This window comes from Carassius gibelio, chromosome B3, assembly GCF_023724105.1.
Source record: "Carassius gibelio isolate Cgi1373 ecotype wild population from Czech Republic chromosome B3, carGib1.2-hapl.c, whole genome shotgun sequence".
Classification (NCBI taxonomy): Eukaryota; Metazoa; Chordata; class Actinopteri; order Cypriniformes; family Cyprinidae; genus Carassius; species Carassius gibelio.
In genome coordinates this window covers 46,132,531-46,149,923 of record NC_068398.1, presented here as the reverse complement: position 1 = coordinate 46,149,923, position 17,393 = coordinate 46,132,531, and the positions used below count along the sequence as shown (strand labels likewise).

At 48.9% G+C, this 17,393-nt stretch overlaps 2 protein-coding genes and 27 non-coding genes across 29 annotated transcripts in view; all 29 read left to right on the top strand.

The window, feature by feature from the left end:
• LOC127951795 (pentraxin fusion protein) overlaps positions 1–17,393 on the top strand; it is a 421,943-nt gene that overhangs the window by 133,600 nt on the left and 270,950 nt on the right. The window lies entirely within an intron of this gene.
• Positions 260–1,933, top strand: LOC127953061 (uncharacterized). Its single transcript, XM_052551955.1, has 3 exons — positions 260–347; positions 750–854; positions 965–1,933. Exons 2-3 carry the CDS (start codon positions 777–779, stop codon positions 1,931–1,933), a joined length of 1,047 nt encoding a protein of 348 aa, XP_052407915.1. The 5' UTR covers positions 260–347; positions 750–776.
• On the top strand, positions 4,548–4,620 carry trnak-cuu (transfer RNA lysine (anticodon CUU)). Its single transcript has one exon. It is a non-coding gene; the product is annotated as a tRNA-Lys (tRNA).
• On the top strand, positions 4,752–4,825 carry trnan-guu (transfer RNA asparagine (anticodon GUU)). The gene has a single exon. It is a non-coding gene; the product is annotated as a tRNA-Asn (tRNA).
• trnak-cuu (transfer RNA lysine (anticodon CUU)) lies at positions 5,490–5,562 on the top strand. The gene has a single exon. It is a non-coding gene; the product is annotated as a tRNA-Lys (tRNA).
• Positions 5,694–5,767, top strand: trnan-guu (transfer RNA asparagine (anticodon GUU)). Its single transcript has one exon. It is a non-coding gene; the product is annotated as a tRNA-Asn (tRNA).
• trnak-cuu (transfer RNA lysine (anticodon CUU)) lies at positions 6,560–6,632 on the top strand. The gene has a single exon. It is a non-coding gene; the product is annotated as a tRNA-Lys (tRNA).
• Positions 6,764–6,837, top strand: trnan-guu (transfer RNA asparagine (anticodon GUU)). The gene has a single exon. It is a non-coding gene; the product is annotated as a tRNA-Asn (tRNA).
• Positions 7,502–7,574, top strand: trnak-cuu (transfer RNA lysine (anticodon CUU)). Its single transcript has one exon. It is a non-coding gene; the product is annotated as a tRNA-Lys (tRNA).
• trnan-guu (transfer RNA asparagine (anticodon GUU)) lies at positions 7,706–7,779 on the top strand. Its single transcript has one exon. It is a non-coding gene; the product is annotated as a tRNA-Asn (tRNA).
• trnak-cuu (transfer RNA lysine (anticodon CUU)) lies at positions 8,443–8,515 on the top strand. Its single transcript has one exon. It is a non-coding gene; the product is annotated as a tRNA-Lys (tRNA).
• trnan-guu (transfer RNA asparagine (anticodon GUU)) lies at positions 8,647–8,720 on the top strand. Its single transcript has one exon. It is a non-coding gene; the product is annotated as a tRNA-Asn (tRNA).
• Positions 9,202–9,274, top strand: trnak-cuu (transfer RNA lysine (anticodon CUU)). Its single transcript has one exon. It is a non-coding gene; the product is annotated as a tRNA-Lys (tRNA).
• On the top strand, positions 9,406–9,479 carry trnan-guu (transfer RNA asparagine (anticodon GUU)). Its single transcript has one exon. It is a non-coding gene; the product is annotated as a tRNA-Asn (tRNA).
• trnak-cuu (transfer RNA lysine (anticodon CUU)) lies at positions 10,272–10,344 on the top strand. The gene has a single exon. It is a non-coding gene; the product is annotated as a tRNA-Lys (tRNA).
• On the top strand, positions 10,476–10,549 carry trnan-guu (transfer RNA asparagine (anticodon GUU)). Its single transcript has one exon. It is a non-coding gene; the product is annotated as a tRNA-Asn (tRNA).
• Positions 11,342–11,414, top strand: trnak-cuu (transfer RNA lysine (anticodon CUU)). Its single transcript has one exon. It is a non-coding gene; the product is annotated as a tRNA-Lys (tRNA).
• trnan-guu (transfer RNA asparagine (anticodon GUU)) lies at positions 11,546–11,619 on the top strand. The gene has a single exon. It is a non-coding gene; the product is annotated as a tRNA-Asn (tRNA).
• trnak-cuu (transfer RNA lysine (anticodon CUU)) lies at positions 12,283–12,355 on the top strand. The gene has a single exon. It is a non-coding gene; the product is annotated as a tRNA-Lys (tRNA).
• trnan-guu (transfer RNA asparagine (anticodon GUU)) lies at positions 12,487–12,560 on the top strand. Its single transcript has one exon. It is a non-coding gene; the product is annotated as a tRNA-Asn (tRNA).
• Positions 13,353–13,425, top strand: trnak-cuu (transfer RNA lysine (anticodon CUU)). Its single transcript has one exon. It is a non-coding gene; the product is annotated as a tRNA-Lys (tRNA).
• On the top strand, positions 13,557–13,630 carry trnan-guu (transfer RNA asparagine (anticodon GUU)). Its single transcript has one exon. It is a non-coding gene; the product is annotated as a tRNA-Asn (tRNA).
• Positions 14,423–14,495, top strand: trnak-cuu (transfer RNA lysine (anticodon CUU)). Its single transcript has one exon. It is a non-coding gene; the product is annotated as a tRNA-Lys (tRNA).
• Positions 14,627–14,700, top strand: trnan-guu (transfer RNA asparagine (anticodon GUU)). Its single transcript has one exon. It is a non-coding gene; the product is annotated as a tRNA-Asn (tRNA).
• On the top strand, positions 15,182–15,254 carry trnak-cuu (transfer RNA lysine (anticodon CUU)). The gene has a single exon. It is a non-coding gene; the product is annotated as a tRNA-Lys (tRNA).
• trnan-guu (transfer RNA asparagine (anticodon GUU)) lies at positions 15,386–15,459 on the top strand. Its single transcript has one exon. It is a non-coding gene; the product is annotated as a tRNA-Asn (tRNA).
• On the top strand, positions 16,252–16,324 carry trnak-cuu (transfer RNA lysine (anticodon CUU)). The gene has a single exon. It is a non-coding gene; the product is annotated as a tRNA-Lys (tRNA).
• On the top strand, positions 16,456–16,529 carry trnan-guu (transfer RNA asparagine (anticodon GUU)). Its single transcript has one exon. It is a non-coding gene; the product is annotated as a tRNA-Asn (tRNA).
• Positions 17,194–17,266, top strand: trnak-cuu (transfer RNA lysine (anticodon CUU)). Its single transcript has one exon. It is a non-coding gene; the product is annotated as a tRNA-Lys (tRNA).

Sequence of the window (17,393 nt, the reverse complement as noted above, 5' to 3'; positions counted from 1 at the left end):
CTGCCTCCTCCACCCTGGCTGCTGTCTCCACCCAGCCTGCTGCCTCCTCCACCCTGGCTGCTGCCTCCATCCAGCCTGCTGCTTCCTCCAGCCTGGCTGCTGCCTTCACCCAGCCTGCTGCCTCCTCCACCCTGGCTGCTGCCTCCTCCACCCAGCCTGCTGCCTCCTCCACCCTGGCTGCTGCCTCCTCCACCCAGCCTGCTGCCTCCTCCACCCTGGCTGCTGTCTCCACTCAGCCTGCTGCCTCCTCCACCCTGGCTGCTGCCTCCATCCAGCCTGCTGCCTCCTCCACCCTGGCTGCTGCCTCCTCCACACCAGGTGCATCAGCATCTCCTGATGAGTCTGTGGTATGTAAATACCTTGTTATATGTGCATTAATACTGATTTATATATGTGACTGGATTGCTAATGACACCATAAGTAAACAGAGCCACAATTCCCTAATATTCAGTCACATTCTTTTGAACAGGAAATCATCTGATTTTACTGAATCAACGTATTTATATTTTGCTGAAAAAAATAAAGGAGCAGTGAATATTAGTTTTGTATTACAAATATCAAAATGATTCTTATAAAATCTGAGAACAGATTGTTTTGTAAGACATACACATAAAACTTAACTTGCAGTTAATGCTTCTCAACAAAAAGAAATATGTATATATGTATTTGTTATTTTTTTTCCCCACTTAACCGTCCTCGTAATGTTGCACATTTTGATTTTTGATTTTGTTTTGCTTGTATTTTTTCAGGCTTTGGATAGTGTTGGTCTGCCAGGCATGGACAGAGTCGACAGCCTAGCAGAGTATCTGGTGGAGCTTAGGGACCAGCCCTCTCTCGTCCTCACCAACCAGCAGGTATGGAACATTCAAGTTTCTCTACTTTCCCTCCTTGACCTGTTATATGTTAACACTTGCACATGTTTTGTTTTCTCATATGCCATGTATTATCTGTTCTCTCTACGTAGGTGAGCAATATAGTTGCTCTTTGGCAGAACCTGCTTGATTTTGATAAGCAAAGGGTGGTGTTTGCTGCCAGACACCAGAGCAGGCTGGACACAGGGAGGTTCAGGTCCCCCAAAAAGAGGCAGGAGTTCACTCCAGGGGTGGAAAGTGTGAAGAGGCATGCACTCACCACCACAGCACCACTTGCCCAGTGGCCAGATTGTTGTCGCCTGATAGAGACCATTTTTGTTAAGCTCTGTGCCATCCATAAAAGCCCAAAAAAGAAGGGGACAAGCACAGTGTCCAGGTGGGTCCTCATCTTGGAGGACTACAAGAAAATCAGGCAGCGCATTCTGGCCAATGCTGCTGTTATGCAGCAGACCACCCTGCAGCTGGTGGATGTAAGCCACACAACACTGGTTCAGTGGCACAATAAAAGAGTTAAAAGGCAGGACAGTGCAGTATTAATGCAAGGGCTGCAACTGCCTAGCCGCTTGTCTGTGGCGGCTGACCCTCTGCTACCTGCCAATGTGCGTCCCCCGTCTGCACCCCCCCAACCAGGCCCAGCTCACCAATACCACCTGCCCAGTAGCACCGTGGGCCAGGCACAAACAAAGAGGAAGAGGAAAGTACTTCCAGCCCCAGCGGTTTTGTCACAGCCAGCTGAGAGACCTCAAACCCAGCGGCAACTCTTTCCTGCTCCACCTCCAGGTGCTCAACTGGTGTGGCTGACGCCAATGGCCTCTCAGGGACTTACAGGGCCATTCCTAGTTGCTGCTCCACAGGCGCCTATGACCATCCTCTCTTCTGCCCCTCCTGCTGCCCCAGTACGGAAGCTGACACGCAAAGTACAGCACAACACGTGCAAAAAATGCGGGCAGTTCAGGACAGCGGAGACTGGGCATAGCCAATACAAGGGCATTATTTACTGCCCCTCTGTAGAGACTGTGCCAAAGGAGCAGTGGTTGGAGGATATAAAAAAAACTAAATGAAAAAAAAAAAAGAGAAACTGATCTTTGATTTTAAGATTTATATATGTATATAGTTATTTTCCCATATTTTGTTATTGTTGTTGTTGTGGTTGTTTTTTACAAAGCCATTGACGTGTGAAAAGTTTTATTACGTTTTATTTATGTATATAGTTTTTTTGTGCTTTTGCACTTTCAAAGAATGCACAAGAGTAGTCATTAATATTTTTAAGATTTATATATGTATATAGTTCTTTTCCCATTTTTTTGTTTGTTTTTCTTTGCACAAAGCCATTGACATGTGGAAAGTTTTATTACGTTTTATTTATGCGTGTAGTTTTTTTGTGCTTTTGCACTTTCAAAGAATGCACAAGAGTAGTCATTAATATTTTTAAGATTTATATATGTATATAGTTCTTTTCCCATTTTTTTGTTTGTTTTTCTTTGCACAAAGCCATTGACATGTGGAAAGTGTTATTACGTTTTATTTATGCGTGTAGTTTTTTTGTGCTTTTGCATTTTGCACTTTCAAAGAATGCACAAGAGTAGTCATTAATATTTTTAAGATTTATATATGTATATAGTTCTTTTCCCATTTTTTTGTTTGTTTTTCTTTGCACAAAGCCATTGACATGTGGAAAGTTTTATTACGTTTTATTTATGCGTGTAGTTTTTTTGTGCTTTTGCATTTTGCACTTTCAAAGAATGCACAAGAGTAGTCATTCATATTTTTAAAATTTATATATGTATATAGTTCTTTTCACATTTTTTGTTTGTTTTTCTTTGCACAAAGCAATTGACGTGGAAAGTTTTATTATGTTTTATTTATGTGTGTAGTTTTTTGTTGTTGTTGTTGTGCTTTTGCACTTTCAAAGAATGCACAAGAGTAGTCATTAATATTTTAAAGATTTATATAAAGATTTGACATTTAAAAAGTTTTATAACATTTTATTTATGTGTATAGGTTTTTTTGTGCTTTTGCATTTTTTAAAGAATTCACAAGAGTCATTCATATTTTAAAGATTTAATCATGTGTATTGTTTGTATTTGTGTTCTCTGTTATTTTGCACTCACAGCCTAAACAAGAGCCATGTACATTTTAAAGCTTTATATTTGTTTAATGGTCTGTGCTTTCCGTTCTTTTGCACTTGCAATGAATGCACAAGTCTTAAATATTATTTTATTTGTATTTGTATTGTATTTATCTGTTTTCTGTTCTTTTGCATATGCAACATTATAACTTGAAGAAAAAAAATGTGAGTGATTCAAGGAATTACAATAATTGGCTATGACTTGAAATTGAAAAATAAAAGTTTTGTCATGAATAACACATTTTTTGTATGTTTTACTTTTATACAGTATCATTCAAAGGTCATAGGCACTTTAAAAATGTTGAGAAATTTGAGGATTATTTCAGAAATAAATTTACTATTTTTTACTTTTTTAGAAAATTATTGGAGCAGAAATATATTCAAACTAAATGTGCCAAAGCTCAGAAAAGTGAATATAATATCCACAGTCAGTGATATAGAATTAATAAAATGCTCATTTGTCATTTCATAACTAATTTCATTAATGTGGACATGCTTTGTGTGACTTTTACTGATGAAAAATGGCGATTTACAGCATTAAGTTACAACTTCGATTTCTGGCAACAGTGGGATTCGAACCGGCGACCTGGTGATCAACCTTTCTCCCATTGAAATGTATAGGAAAATAGGGGAAAAAATGTTTTAAAAATAATTGATTGCAAGCATACACTTCCTAAAACATCACTTTTGATGGTAGAGGCATAAAATTCCCTTTCCTTCCCTTTTTCCTCATTTTTTTCCTCTTTTTCCCTCATTTTTTCCCCTTTTTCTCCTTCCATTTCTTCCCCCCCCTTAACAGACTATTGTTCCCCAGCTTTGGCGCAATAGGCTAGCGCGTTCGGCTGTTAACCGAAAGGATGGTGGTTCGAGCCCACCCAGGGACGAAGCAAGCTTTTCGCAGCAATGTCGGCAAGCACAGACTTTAGCACGCTTGTCCGCTGACGCAGCGTCTGTAGCCCCTTTTCAGAGTCAACAGCTTTGCGAGTCATCTTGTGTCAAAATAAGACAAAGGGTGCTGAGTGATTGTTTGTGTCAGCTCAAGTTTGCTGTGGAGAGTTCGTGTTTTGTTTTCCTTGTGGAACTCCATACCTGGAACCTTTGATGAGTTGGCTGAACTAATAGCCTTTCAGGCTGTTGAACCAGAGCTCTGCTCGTTCAATCTGTATTCCCCAGCAACAGGCATGGCTAAAACAAACATAGAAGACTCTATGCCTAGTGTGGCCAAACTCTGTCCTGGAGGGCCCTGTCAGGTAGAGTTTCACTCCAGCCAGCTCCATCAGACGTGCCTGGAAGTTTCCGGTCTCTGTGGTGAGACCGGGTTCAGCAGCTTAAGTTGAGTTTCTTTGTGCTTGGAGCCAAGCTCGTCAGACCAAGCAACCTCCAGGATCGAGGTGGGACGCCCCTGCTCTAAGCCTACCGCTAGGCTTAACCCCAACCTTACCCGCGAGATGTTTTGTCAAGCCTCTGCGAAAAGCGAGGCTCTGTTTGCTCATAAAATGTTTGGCATTCTCAAAACAGACATCAGCCTTGGGAAAGTGACTGCCGCTGCCCGGCTAGCTCAGTCTGTAGAGCATGAGACTCTTAATCTCAGGGTCGTGGGTTCGAGCCCCACGTTGGGCGTGCCTTTTGGCTCTCTCTCGCCCCTCCCAATGGGTGTAATTCTCTTGAATTAAGTTTGCTGACGCAGGACTAGTGTCGCGCCCAGCGTCAAATTCTTTTGTGACTGTTACCCACAAGAGCTTACACTACCAGTCTCTGTGGCGCAATAGGCTAGCGCGTTCGGCTGTTAACCGAAAGGATGGTGGTTCGAGCCCACCCAGGGGCGAAGCAAGCTTTTCGCAGCAATGTCGGCAAGCACGGACTTTAGCACGCTTGTCCGCTGACGCAGCGTCTGTAGCCCCTTTTCAGAGTCAACAGCTTTGCGAGTCATCTTGTGTCAAAATAAGACAAAGGGTGCTGAGTGATTGTTTGTGTCAGCTCAAGTTTGCTGTGGAGAGTTCGTGTTTTGTTTTCCTTGTGGAACTCCATACCTGGAACCTTTGATGAGTTGGCTGAACTAATAGCCTTTCAGGCTGTTGAACCAGAGCTCTGCTCGTTCAATCTGTATTCCCCAGCAACAGGCATGGCTAAAACAAACATAGAAGACTCTATGCCTAGTGTGGCCAAACTCTGTCCTGGAGGGCCCTGTCAGGTAGAGTTTTACTCCAGCCAGCTCCATCAGACGTGCCTGGAAGTTTCCGGTCTCTGTGGTGAGACCGGGTTCAGCAGCTTAAGTTGAGTTTCTTTGTGCTTGGAGCCAAGCTCGTCAGACCAAGCAACCTCCAGGATCGAGGTGGGACGCCCCTGCTCTAAGCCTACCGCTAGGCTTAACCCCAACCTTACCCGCGAGATGTTTTGTCAAGCCTCTGCGAAAAGCGAGGCTCTGTTTGCTCATAAAATGTTTGGCAGTTCTCAAAACAGACGTCAGCCTTGGGAAAGTGACTGCCGCTGCCCGGCTAGCTCAGTCGGTAGAGCATGAGACTCTTAATCTCAGGGTCGTGGGTTCGAGCCACACGTTGGGCGTGCCTTTTGGCTCTCTCTCGCCCCTCCCAATGGGTGTAATTCTCTTGAATTAAGTTTGCTGACGCAGGACTAGTGTCGCGCCCAGCGTCAAATTCTTTTGTGACTGTTACCCACAAGAGCTTACACTACCAGTCTCTGTGGCGCAATAGGCTAGCGCGTTCGGCTGTTAACCGAAAGGATGGTGGTTCGAGCCCACCCAGGGACGAAGCAAGCTTTTCGCAGCAATGTCGGCAAGCACAGACTTTAGCACGCTTGTCCGCTGACGCAGCGTCTTTAGCCCCTTTTCAGAGTCAACAGCTTTGCGAGTCATCTTGTCTCAAAATAAGACAAAGGGTGCTGAGTGATTGTTTGTGTCAGCTCAAGTTTGCTGTGGAGAGTTCGTGTTTTGTTTTCCTTGTTGTGGAGGCCTGTGTGGTCCAGGGAGGTCCTGCTCAAAATTCCCTCTAGGACCGCCACAAAATGCCACCAAATTGCTTCTCCAATCATATGCTGTCGGAGTTTGCAAACTGTATTCACACAGCGAGACAGAACTCCATACCTGGAACCTTTGATGAGTTGGCTGAACTAATAGCCTTTCAGGCTGTTGAACCAGAGCTCTGCTCGTTCAATCTGTATTCCCCAGCAACAGGCATGGCTAAAACAAACATAGAAGACTCTATGCCTAGTGTGGCCAAACTCTGTCCTGGAGGGCCCTGTCAGGTAGAGTTTCACTCCAGCCAGCTCCATCAGACGTGCCTGGAAGTTTCCGGTCTCTGTGGTGAGACCGGGTTCAGCAGCTTAAGTTGAGTTTCTTTGTGCTTGGAGCCAAGCTCGTCAGACCAAGCAACCTCCAGGATCGAGGTGGGACGCCCCTGCTCTAAGCCTACCGCTAGGCTTAACCCCAACCTTACCCGCGAGATGTTTTGTCAAGCCTCTGCGAAAAGCGAGGCTCTGTTTGCTCATAAAATGTTTGGCAGTTCTCAAAACAGACGTCAGCCTTGGGAAAGTGACTGCCGCTGCCCGGCTAGCTCAGTCGGTAGAGCATGAGACTCTTAATCTCAGGGTCGTGGGTTCGAGCCCCACGTTGGGCGTGCCTTTTGGCTCTCTCTCGCCCCTCCCAATGGGTGTAATTCTCTTGAATTAAGTTTGCTGACGAAGGACTAGTGTCGCGCCCAGCGTCAAATTCTTTTGTGACTGTTACCCACAAGACCTTACACTACCAGTCTCTGTGGCGCAATAGGCTAGCGCGTTCGGCTGTTAACCGAAAGGATGGTGGTTCGAGCCCACCCAGGGACGAAGCAAGCTTTTCGCAGCAATGTCGGCAAGCACAGACTTTAGCACGCTTGTCCGCTGACGCAGCGTCTGTAGCCCCTTTTCAGAGTCAACAGCTTTGCTAGTCATCTTGTGTCAAAATAAGACAAAGGGTGCTGAGTGATTGTTTGTGTCAGCTCAAGTTTGCTGTGGAGAGTTCGTGTTTTGTTTTCCTTGTGGAACTCCATACCTGGAACCTTTGATGAGTTGGCTGAACTAATAGCCTTTCAGGCTGTTGAACCAGAGCTCTGCTCGTTCAATCTGTATTCCCCAGCAACAGGCATGGCTAAAACAAACATAGAAGACTCTATGCCTAGTGTGGCCAAACTCTGTCCTGGAGGGCCCTGTCAGGTAGAGTTTCACTCCAGCCAGCTCCATCAGACGTGCCTGGAAGTTTCCGGTCTCTGTGGTGAGACCGGGTTCAGCAGCTTAAGTTGAGTTTCTTTGTGCTTGGAGCCAAGCTCGTCAGACCAAGCAACCTCCAGGATCGAGGTGGGACGCCCCTGCTCTAAGCCTACCGCTAGGCTTAACCCCAACCTTACCCGCGAGATGTTTTGTCAAGCCTCTGCGAAAAGCGAGGCTCTGTTTGCTCATAAAATGTTTGGCAGTTCTCAAAACAGACATCAGCCTTGGGAAAGTGACTGCCGCTGCCCGGCTAGCTCAGTCGGTAGAGCATGAGACTCTTAATCTCAGGGTCGTGGGTTCGAGCCCCACGTTGGGCGTGCCTTTTGGCTCTCTCTCGCCCCTCCCAATGGGTGTAATTCTCTTGAATTAAGTTTGCTGACGCAGGACTAGTGTCGCGCCCAGCGTCAAATTCTTTTGTGACTGTTACCCACAAGACCTTACACTACCAGTCTCTGTGGCGCAATAGGCTAGCGCGTTCGGCTGTTAACCGAAAGGATGGTGGTTCGAGCCCACCCAGGGACGAAGCAAGCTTTTCGCAGCAATGTCGGCAAGCACAGACTTTAGCACGCTTGTCCGCTGACGCAGCGTCTGTAGCCCCTTTTCAGAGTCAACAGCTTTGCGAGTCATCTTGTGTCAAAATAAGACAAAGGGTGCTGAGTGATTGTTTGTGTCAGCTCAAGTTTGCTGTGGAGAGTTCGTGTTTTTTTTCCTTGTGGAACTCCATACCTGGAACCTTTGATGAGTTGGCTGAACTAATAGCCTTTCAGGCTGTTGAACCAGAGCTCTGCTCGTTCAATCTGTATTCCCCAGCAACAGGCATGGCTAAAACAAACATAGAAGACTCTATGCCTAGTGTGGCCAAACTCTGTCCTGGAGGGCCCTGTCAGGTAGAGTTTCACTCCAGCCAGCTCCATCAGACGTGCCTGGAAGTTTCCGGTCTCTGTGGTGAGACCGGGTTCAGCAGCTTAAGTTGAGTTTCTTTGTGCTTGGAGCCAAGCTTGTCAGACCAAGCAACCTCCAGGATAGAGGTGGGACGCCCCTGCTCTAAGCCTACCGCTAGGCTTAACCCCAACCTTACCCGCGAGATGTTTTGTCAAGCCTCTGCGAAAAGCGAGGCTCTGTTTGCTCATAAAATGTTTGGCAGTTCTCAAAACAGATGTCAGCCTTGGGAAAGTGACTGCGGCTGCCCGGCTAGCTCAGTCGGTAGAGCATGAGACTCTTAATCTCAGGGTCGTGGGTTCGAGCCCCACGTTGGGCGTGCCTTTTGGCTCTCTCTCGCCCCTCCCAATGGGTGTAATTCTCTTGAATTAAGTTTGCTGACGCAGGACTAGTGTCGCGCCCAGCGTCAAATTCTTTTGTGACTGTTACCCACAAGACCTTACACTACCAGTCTCTGTGGCGCAATAGGCTAGCGCGTTCGGCTGTTAACCGGAAGGATGGTGGTTCGAGCCCACCCAGGGACGAAGCAAGCTTTTCGCAGCAATGTCGGCAAGCACAGACTTTAGCACGCTTGTCCGCTGACGCAGCGTCTGTAGCCCCTTTTCAGAGTCAACAGCTTTGCGAGTCATCTTGTGTCAAAATAAGACAAAGGGTGCTGAGTGATTGTTTGTGTCAGCTCAAGTTTGCTGTGGAGAGTTCGTGTTTTGTTTTCCTTGTGGAACTCCATACTCCATCAGACGTGCCTGGAAGTTTCCGGTCTCTGTGGTGAGACCGGGTTCAGCAGCTTAAGTTGAGTTTCTTTGTGCTTGGAGCCAAGCTCGTCAGACCAAGCAACCTCCAGGATCGAGGTGGGACGCCCCTGCTCTAAGCCTACCGCTAGGCTTAACCCCAACCTTACCCGCGAGATGTTTTGTCAAGCCTCTGCGAAAAGCGAGGCTCTGTTTGCTCATAAAATGTTTGGCAGTTCTCAAAACAGACGTCAGCCTTGGGAAAGTGACTGCCGCTGCCCGGCTAGCTCAGTCGGTAGAGCATGAGACTCTTAATCTCAGGGTCGTGGGTTCGAGCCCCACGTTGGGCGTGCCTTTTGGCTCTCTCTCGCCCCTCCCAATGGGTGTAATTCTCTTGAATTAAGTTTGCTGACGCAGGACTAGTGTCGCGCCCAGCGTCAAATTCTTTTGTGACTGTTACCCACAAGAGCTTACACTACCAGTCTCTGTGGCGCAATAGGCTAGCGCGTTCGGCTGTTAACCGAAAGGATGGTGGTTCGAGCCCACCCAGGGACGAAGCAAGCTTTTCGCAGCAATGTCGGCAAGCACAGACTTTAGCACGCTTGTCCGCTGACGCAGCGTCTTTAGCCCCTTTTCAGAGTCAACAGCTTTGCGAGTCATCTTGTCTCAAAATAAGACAAAGGGTGCTGAGTGATTGTTTGTGTCAGCTCAAGTTTGCTGTGGAGAGTTCGTGTTTTGTTTTCCTTGTTGTGGAGGCCTGTGTGGTCCAGGGAGGTCCTGCTCAAAATTCCCTCTAGGACCGCCACAAAATGCCACCAAATTGCTTCTCCAATCATATGCTGTCGGTGTTTGCAAACTGTATTCACACAGCGAGACAGAACTCCATACCTGGAACCTTTGATGAGTTGGCTGAACTAATAGCCTTTCAGGCTGTTGAACCAGAGCTCTGCTCGTTCAATCTGTATTCCCCAGCAACAGGCATGGCTAAAACAAACATAGAAGACGCTATGCCTAGTGTGGCCAAACTCTGTCCTGGAGGGCCCTGTCAGGTAGAGTTTTACTCCAGCCAGCTCCATCAGACGTGCCTGGAAGTTTCCGGTCTCTGTGGTGAGACCGGGTTCAGCAGCTTAAGTTGAGTTTCTTTGTGCTTGGAGCCAAGCTCGTCAGACCAAGCAACCTCCAGGATCGAGGTGGGACGCCCCTGCTCTAAGCCTACCGCTAGGCTTAACCCCAACCTTACCCGCGAGATGTTTTGTCAAGCCTCTGCGAAAAGCGAGGCTCTGTTTGCTCATAAAATGTTTGGCAGTTCTCAAAACAGACGTCAGCCTTGGGAAAGTGACTGCCGCTGCCCGGCTAGCTCAGTCGGTAGAGCATGAGACTCTTAATCTCAGGGTCGTGGGTTCGAGCCACACGTTGGGCGTGCCTTTTGGCTCTCTCTCGCCCCTCCCAATGGGTGTAATTCTCTTGAATTAAGTTTGCTGACGCAGGACTAGTGTCGCGCCCAGCGTCAAATTCTTTTGTGACTGTTACCCACAAGAGCTTACACTACCAGTCTCTGTGGCGCAATAGGCTAGCGCGTTCGGCTGTTAACCGAAAGGATGGTGGTTCGAGCCCACCCAGGGATGAAGCAAGCTTTTCGCAGCAATGTCGGCAAGCACAGACTTTAGCACGCTTGTCCGCTGACGCAGCGTCTTTAGCCCCTTTTCAGAGTCAACAGCTTTGCGAGTCATCTTGTCTCAAAATAAGACAAAGGGTGCTGAGTGATTGTTTGTGTCAGCTCAAGTTTGCTGTGGAGAGTTCGTGTTTTGTTTTCCTTGTTGTGGAGGCCTGTGTGGTCCAGGGAGGTCCTGCTCAAAATTCCCTCTAGGACCGCCACAAAATGCCACCAAATTGCTTCTCCAATCATATGCTGTCGGAGTTTGCAAACTGTATTCACACAGCGAGACAGAACTCCATACCTGGAACCTTTGATGAGTTGGCTGAACTAATAGCCTTTCAGGCTGTTGAACCAGAGCTCTGCTCGTTCAATCTGTATTCCCCAGCAACAGGCATGGCTAAAACAAACATAGAAGACTCTATGCCTAGTGTGGCCAAACTCTGTCCTGGAGGGCCCTGTCAGGTAGAGTTTCACTCCAGCCAGCTCCATCAGACGTGCCTGGAAGTTTCCGGTCTCTGTGGTGAGACCGGGTTCAGCAGCTTAAGTTGAGTTTCTTTGTGCTTGGAGCCAAGCTCGTCAGACCAAGCAACCTCCAGGATCGAGGTGGGACGCCCCTGCTCTAAGCCTACCGCTAGGCTTAACCCCAACCTTACCCGCGAGATGTTTTGTCAAGCCTCTGCGAAAAGCGAGGCTCTGTTTGCTCATAAAATGTTTGGCAGTTCTCAAAACAGACATCAGCCTTGGGAAAGTGACTGCCGCTGCCCGGCTAGCTCAGTCGGTAGAGCATGAGACTCTTAATCTCAGGGTCGTGGGTTCGAGCCCCACGTTGGGCGTGCCTTTTGGCTCTCTCTCGCCCCTCCCAATGGGTGTAATTCTCTTGAATTAAGTTTGCTGACGCAGGACTAGTGTCGCGCCCAGCGTCAAATTCTTTTGTGACTGTTACCCACAAGACCTTACACTACCAGTCTCTGTGGCGCAATAGGCTAGCGCGTTCGGCTGTTAACCGAAAGGATGGTGGTTCGAGCCCACCCAGGGACGAAGCAAGCTTTTCGCAGCAATGTCGGCAAGCACAGACTTTAGCACGCTTGTCCGCTGACGCAGCGTCTGTAGCCCCTTTTCAGAGTCAACAGCTTTGCGAGTCATCTTGTGTCAAAATAAGACAAAGGGTGCTGAGTGATTGTTTGTGTCAGCTCAAGTTTGCTGTGGAGAGTTCGTGTTTTTTTTCCTTGTGGAACTCCATACCTGGAACCTTTGATGAGTTGGCTGAACTAATAGCCTTTCAGGCTGTTGAACCAGAGCTCTGCTCGTTCAATCTGTATTCCCCAGCAACAGGCATGGCTAAAACAAACATAGAAGACTCTATGCCTAGTGTGGCCAAACTCTGTCCTGGAGGGCCCTGTCAGGTAGAGTTTCACTCCAGCCAGCTCCATCAGACGTGCCTGGAAGTTTCCGGTCTCTGTGGTGAGACCGGGTTCAGCAGCTTAAGTTGAGTTTCTTTGTGCTTGGAGCCAAGCTTGTCAGACCAAGCAACCTCCAGGATAGAGGTGGGACGCCCCTGCTCTAAGCCTACCGCTAGGCTTAACCCCAACCTTACCCGCGAGATGTTTTGTCAAGCCTCTGCGAAAAGCGAGGCTCTGTTTGCTCATAAAATGTTTGGCAGTTCTCAAAACAGACGTCAGCCTTGGGAAAGTGACTGCCGCTGCCCGGCTAGCTCAGTCGGTAGAGCATGAGACTCTTAATCTCAGGGTCGTGGGTTCGAGCCCCACGTTGGGCGTGCCTTTTGGCTCTCTCTCGCCCCTCCCAATGGGTGTAATTCTCTTGAATTAAGTTTGCTGACGCAGGACTAGTGTCGCGCCCAGCGTCAAATTCTTTTGTGACTGTTACCCACAAGAGCTTACACTACCAGTCTCTGTGGCGCAATAGGCTAGCGCGTTCGGCTGTTAACCGAAAGGATGGTGGTTCGAGCCCACCCAGGGACGAAGCAAGCTTTTCGCAGCAATGTCGGCAAGCACAGACTTTAGCACGCTTGTCCGCTGACGCAGCGTCTTTAGCCCCTTTTCAGAGTCAACAGCTTTGCGAGTCATCTTGTCTCAAAATAAGACAAAGGGTGCTGAGTGATTGTTTGTGTCAGCTCAAGTTTGCTGTGGAGAGTTCGTGTTTTGTTTTCCTTGTTGTGGAGGCCTGTGTGGTCCAGGGAGGTCCTGCTCAAAATTCCCTCTAGGACCGCCACAAAATGCCACCAAATTGCTTCTCCAATCATATGCTGTCGGTGTTTGCAAACTGTATTCACACAGCGAGACAGAACTCCATACCTGGAACCTTTGATGAGTTGGCTGAACTAATAGCCTTTCAGGCTGTTGAACCAGAGCTCTGCTCGTTCAATCTGTATTCCCCAGCAACAGGCATGGCTAAAACAAACATAGAAGACGCTATGCCTAGTGTGGCCAAACTCTGTCCTGGAGGGCCCTGTCAGGTAGAGTTTTACTCCAGCCAGCTCCATCAGACGTGCCTGGAAGTTTCCGGTCTCTGTGGTGAGACCGGGTTCAGCAGCTTAAGTTGAGTTTCTTTGTGCTTGGAGCCAAGCTCGTCAGACCAAGCAACCTCCAGGATCGAGGTGGGACGCCCCTGCTCTAAGCCTACCGCTAGGCTTAACCCCAACCTTACCCGCGAGATGTTTTGTCAAGCCTCTGCGAAAAGCGAGGCTCTGTTTGCTCATAAAATGTTTGGCAGTTCTCAAAACAGACGTCAGCCTTGGGAAAGTGACTGCCGCTGCCCGGCTAGCTCAGTCGGTAGAGCATGAGACTCTTAATCTCAGGGTCGTGGGTTCGAGCCACACGTTGGGCGTGCCTTTTGGCTCTCTCTCGCCCCTCCCAATGGGTGTAATTCTCTTGAATTAAGTTTGCTGACGCAGGACTAGTGTCGCGCCCAGCGTCAAATTCTTTTGTGACTGTTACCCACAAGAGCTTACACTACCAGTCTCTGTGGCGCAATAGGCTAGCGCGTTCGGCTGTTAACCGAAAGGATGGTGGTTCGAGCCCACCCAGGGATGAAGCAAGCTTTTCGCAGCAATGTCGGCAAGCACAGACTTTAGCACGCTTGTCCGCTGACGCAGCGTCTTTAGCCCCTTTTCAGAGTCAACAGCTTTGCGAGTCATCTTGTCTCAAAATAAGACAAAGGGTGCTGAGTGATTGTTTGTGTCAGCTCAAGTTTGCTGTGGAGAGTTCGTGTTTTGTTTTCCTTGTTGTGGAGGCCTGTGTGGTCCAGGGAGGTCCTGCTCAAAATTCCCTCTAGGACCGCCACAAAATGCCACCAAATTGCTTCTCCAATCATATGCTGTCGGAGTTTGCAAACTGTATTCACACAGCGAGACAGAACTCCATACCTGGAACCTTTGATGAGTTGGCTGAACTAATAGCCTTTCAGGCTGTTGAACCAGAGCTCTGCTCGTTCAATCTGTATTCCCCAGCAACAGGCATGGCTAAAACAAACATAGAAGACTCTATGCCTAGTGTGGCCAAACTCTGTCCTGGAGGGCCCTGTCAGGTAGAGTTTCACTCCAGCCAGCTCCATCAGACGTGCCTGGAAGTTTCCGGTCTCTGTGGTGAGACCGGGTTCAGCAGCTTAAGTTGAGTTTCTTTGTGCTTGGAGCCAAGCTCGTCAGACCAAGCAACCTCCAGGATCGAGGTGGGACGCCCCTGCTCTAAGCCTACCGCTAGGCTTAACCCCAACCTTACCCGCGAGATGTTTTGTCAAGCCTCTGCGAAAAGCGAGGCTCTGTTTGCTCATAAAATGTTTGGCAGTTCTCAAAACAGACATCAGCCTTGGGAAAGTGACTGCCGCTGCCCGGCTAGCTCAGTCGGTAGAGCATGAGACTCTTAATCTCAGGGTCGTGGGTTCGAGCCCCACGTTGGGCGTGCCTTTTGGCTCTCTCTCGCCCCTCCCAATGGGTGTAATTCTCTTGAATTAAGTTTGCTGACGCAGGACTAGTGTCGCGCCCAGCGTCAAATTCTTTTGTGACTGTTACCCACAAGACCTTACACTACCAGTCTCTGTGGCGCAATAGGCTAGCGCGTTAGGCTGTTAACCGAAAGGATGGTGGTTCGAGCCCACCCAGGGACGAAGCAAGCTTTTCGCAGCAATGTCGGCAAGCACAGACTTTAGCACGCTTGTCCGCTGACGCAGCGTCTGTAGCCCCTTTTCAGAGTCAACAGCTTTGCGAGTCATCTTGTGTCAAAATAAGACAAAGGGTGCTGAGTGATTGTTTGTGTCAGCTCAAGTTTGCTGTGGAGAGTTCGTGTTTTGTTTTCCTTGTGGAACTCCATACTCCATCAGACGTGCCTGGAAGTTTCCGGTCTCTGTGGTGAGACCGGGTTCAGCAGCTTAAGTTGAGTTTCTTTGTGCTTGGAGCCAAGCTCGTCAGACCAAGCAACCTCCAGGATCGAGGTGGGACGCCCCTGCTCTAAGCCTACCGCTAGGCTTAACCCCAACCTTACCCGCGAGATGTTTTGTCAAGCCTCTGCGAAAAGCGAGGCTCTGTTTGCTCATAAAATGTTTGGCAGTTCTCAAAACAGACGTCAGCCTTGGGAAAGTGACTGCCGCTGCCCGGCTAGCTCAGTCGGTAGAGCATGAGACTCTTAATCTCAGGGTCGTGGGTTCGAGCCCCACGTTGGGCGTGCCTTTTGGCTCTCTCTCGCCCCTCCCAATGGGTGTAATTCTCTTGAATTAAGTTTGCTGACGCAGGACTAGTGTCGCGCCCAGCGTCAAATTCTTTTGTGACTGTTACCCACAAGAGCTTACACTACCAGTCTCTGTGGCGCAATAGGCTAGCGCGTTCGGCTGTTAACCGAAAGGATGGTGGTTCGAGCCCACCCAGGGACGAAGCAAGCTTTTCGCAGCAATGTCGGCAAGCACAGACTTTAGCACGCTTGTCCGCTGACGCAGCGTCTTTAGCCCCTTTTCAGAGTCAACAGCTTTGCGAGTCATCTTGTCTCAAAATAAGACAAAGGGTGCTGAGTGATTGTTTGTGTCAGCTCAAGTTTGCTGTGGAGAGTTCGTGTTTTGTTTTCCTTGTTGTGGAGGCCTGTGTGGTCCAGGGAGGTCCTGCTCAAAATTCCCTCTAGGACCGCCACAAAATGCCACCAAATTGCTTCTCCAATCATATGCTGTCGGTGTTTGCAAACTGTATTCACACAGCGAGACAGAACTCCATACCTGGAACCTTTGATGAGTTGGCTGAACTAATAGCCTTTCAGGCTGTTGAACCAGAGCTCTGCTCGTTCAATCTGTATTCCCCAGCAACAGGCATGGCTAAAACAAACATAGAAGACGCTATGCCTAGTGTGGCCAAACTCTGTCCTGGAGGGCCCTGTCAGGTAGAGTTTTACTCCAGCCAGCTCCATCAGACGTGCCTGGAAGTTTCCGGTCTCTGTGGTGAGACCGGGTTCAGCAGCTTAAGTTGAGTTTCTTTGTGCTTGGAGCCAAGCTCGTCAGACCAAGCAACCTCCAGGATCGAGGTGGGACGCCCCTGCTCTAAGCCTACCGCTAGGCTTAACCCCAACCTTACCCGCGAGATGTTTTGTCAAGCCTCTGCGAAAAGCGAGGCTCTGTTTGCTCATAAAATGTTTGGCAGTTCTCAAAACAGACATCAGCCTTGGGGAAGTGACTGCCGCTGCCCGGCTAGCTCAGTCGGTAGAGCATGAGACTCTTAATCTCAGGGTCATGGGTTCGAGCCCCAAGTTGGGCGTGCCTTTTGGCTCTCTCTCGCCCCTCCCAATGGGTGTAATTCTCTTGAATTAAGTTTGCTGACGCAGGACTAGTGTCGCGCCCAGCGTCAAATTCTTTTGTGACTGTTACCCACAAGAGCTTACACTACCAGTCTCTGTGGCGCAATAGGCTAGCGCGTTCGGCTGTTAACCGAAAGGATGGTGGTTCGAGCCCACCCAGGGACGAAGCAAGCTTTTCGCAGCAATGTCGGCAAGCACAGACTTTAGCACGCTTGTCCGCTGACGCAGCGTCTGTAGCCCCTTTTCAGAGTCAACAGCTTTGCGAGTCATCTTGTGTCAAAATAAGACAAAGGGTGCTGAGTGATTGTTTGTGTCAGCTCAAGTTTGCTGTGGAGAGTTCGTGTTTTGTTTTCCTTGTGGAACTCCATACCTGGAACCTTTGATGAGTTGGCTGAACTAATAGCCTTTCAGGCTGTTGAACCAGAGCTCTGCTCGTTCAATCTGTATTCCCCAGCAACAGGCATGGCTAAAACATACATAGAAGACTCTATGCCTAGTGTGGCCAAACTCTGTCCTGGAGGGCCCTGTCAGGTAGAGTTTCACTCCAGCCAGCTCCATCAGACGTGCCTGGAAGTTTCCGGTCTCTGTGGTGAGACCGGGTTCAGCAGCTTAAGTTGAGTTTCTTTGTGCTTGGAGCCAAGCTCGTCAGACCAAGCAACCTCCAGGATCGAGGTGGGACGCCCCTGCTCTAAGCCTACCGCTAGGCTTAACCCCAACCTTACCCGCGAGATGTTTTGTCAAGCCTCTGCGAAAAGCGAGGCTCTGTTTGCTCATAAAATGTTTGGCAGTTCTCAAAACAGACATCAGCCTTGGGGAAGTGACTGCCGCTGCCCGGCTAGCTCAGTCGGTAGAGCATGAGACTCTTAATCTCAGGGTCATGGGTTCGAGCCCCAAGTTGGGCGTGCCTTTTGGCTCTCTCTCGCCCCTCCCAATGGGTGTAATTCTCTTGAATTAAGTTTGCTGACGCAGGACTAGTGTCGCGCCCACCGTCAAATTCTTTTGTGACTGTTACCCACAAGAGCTTACACT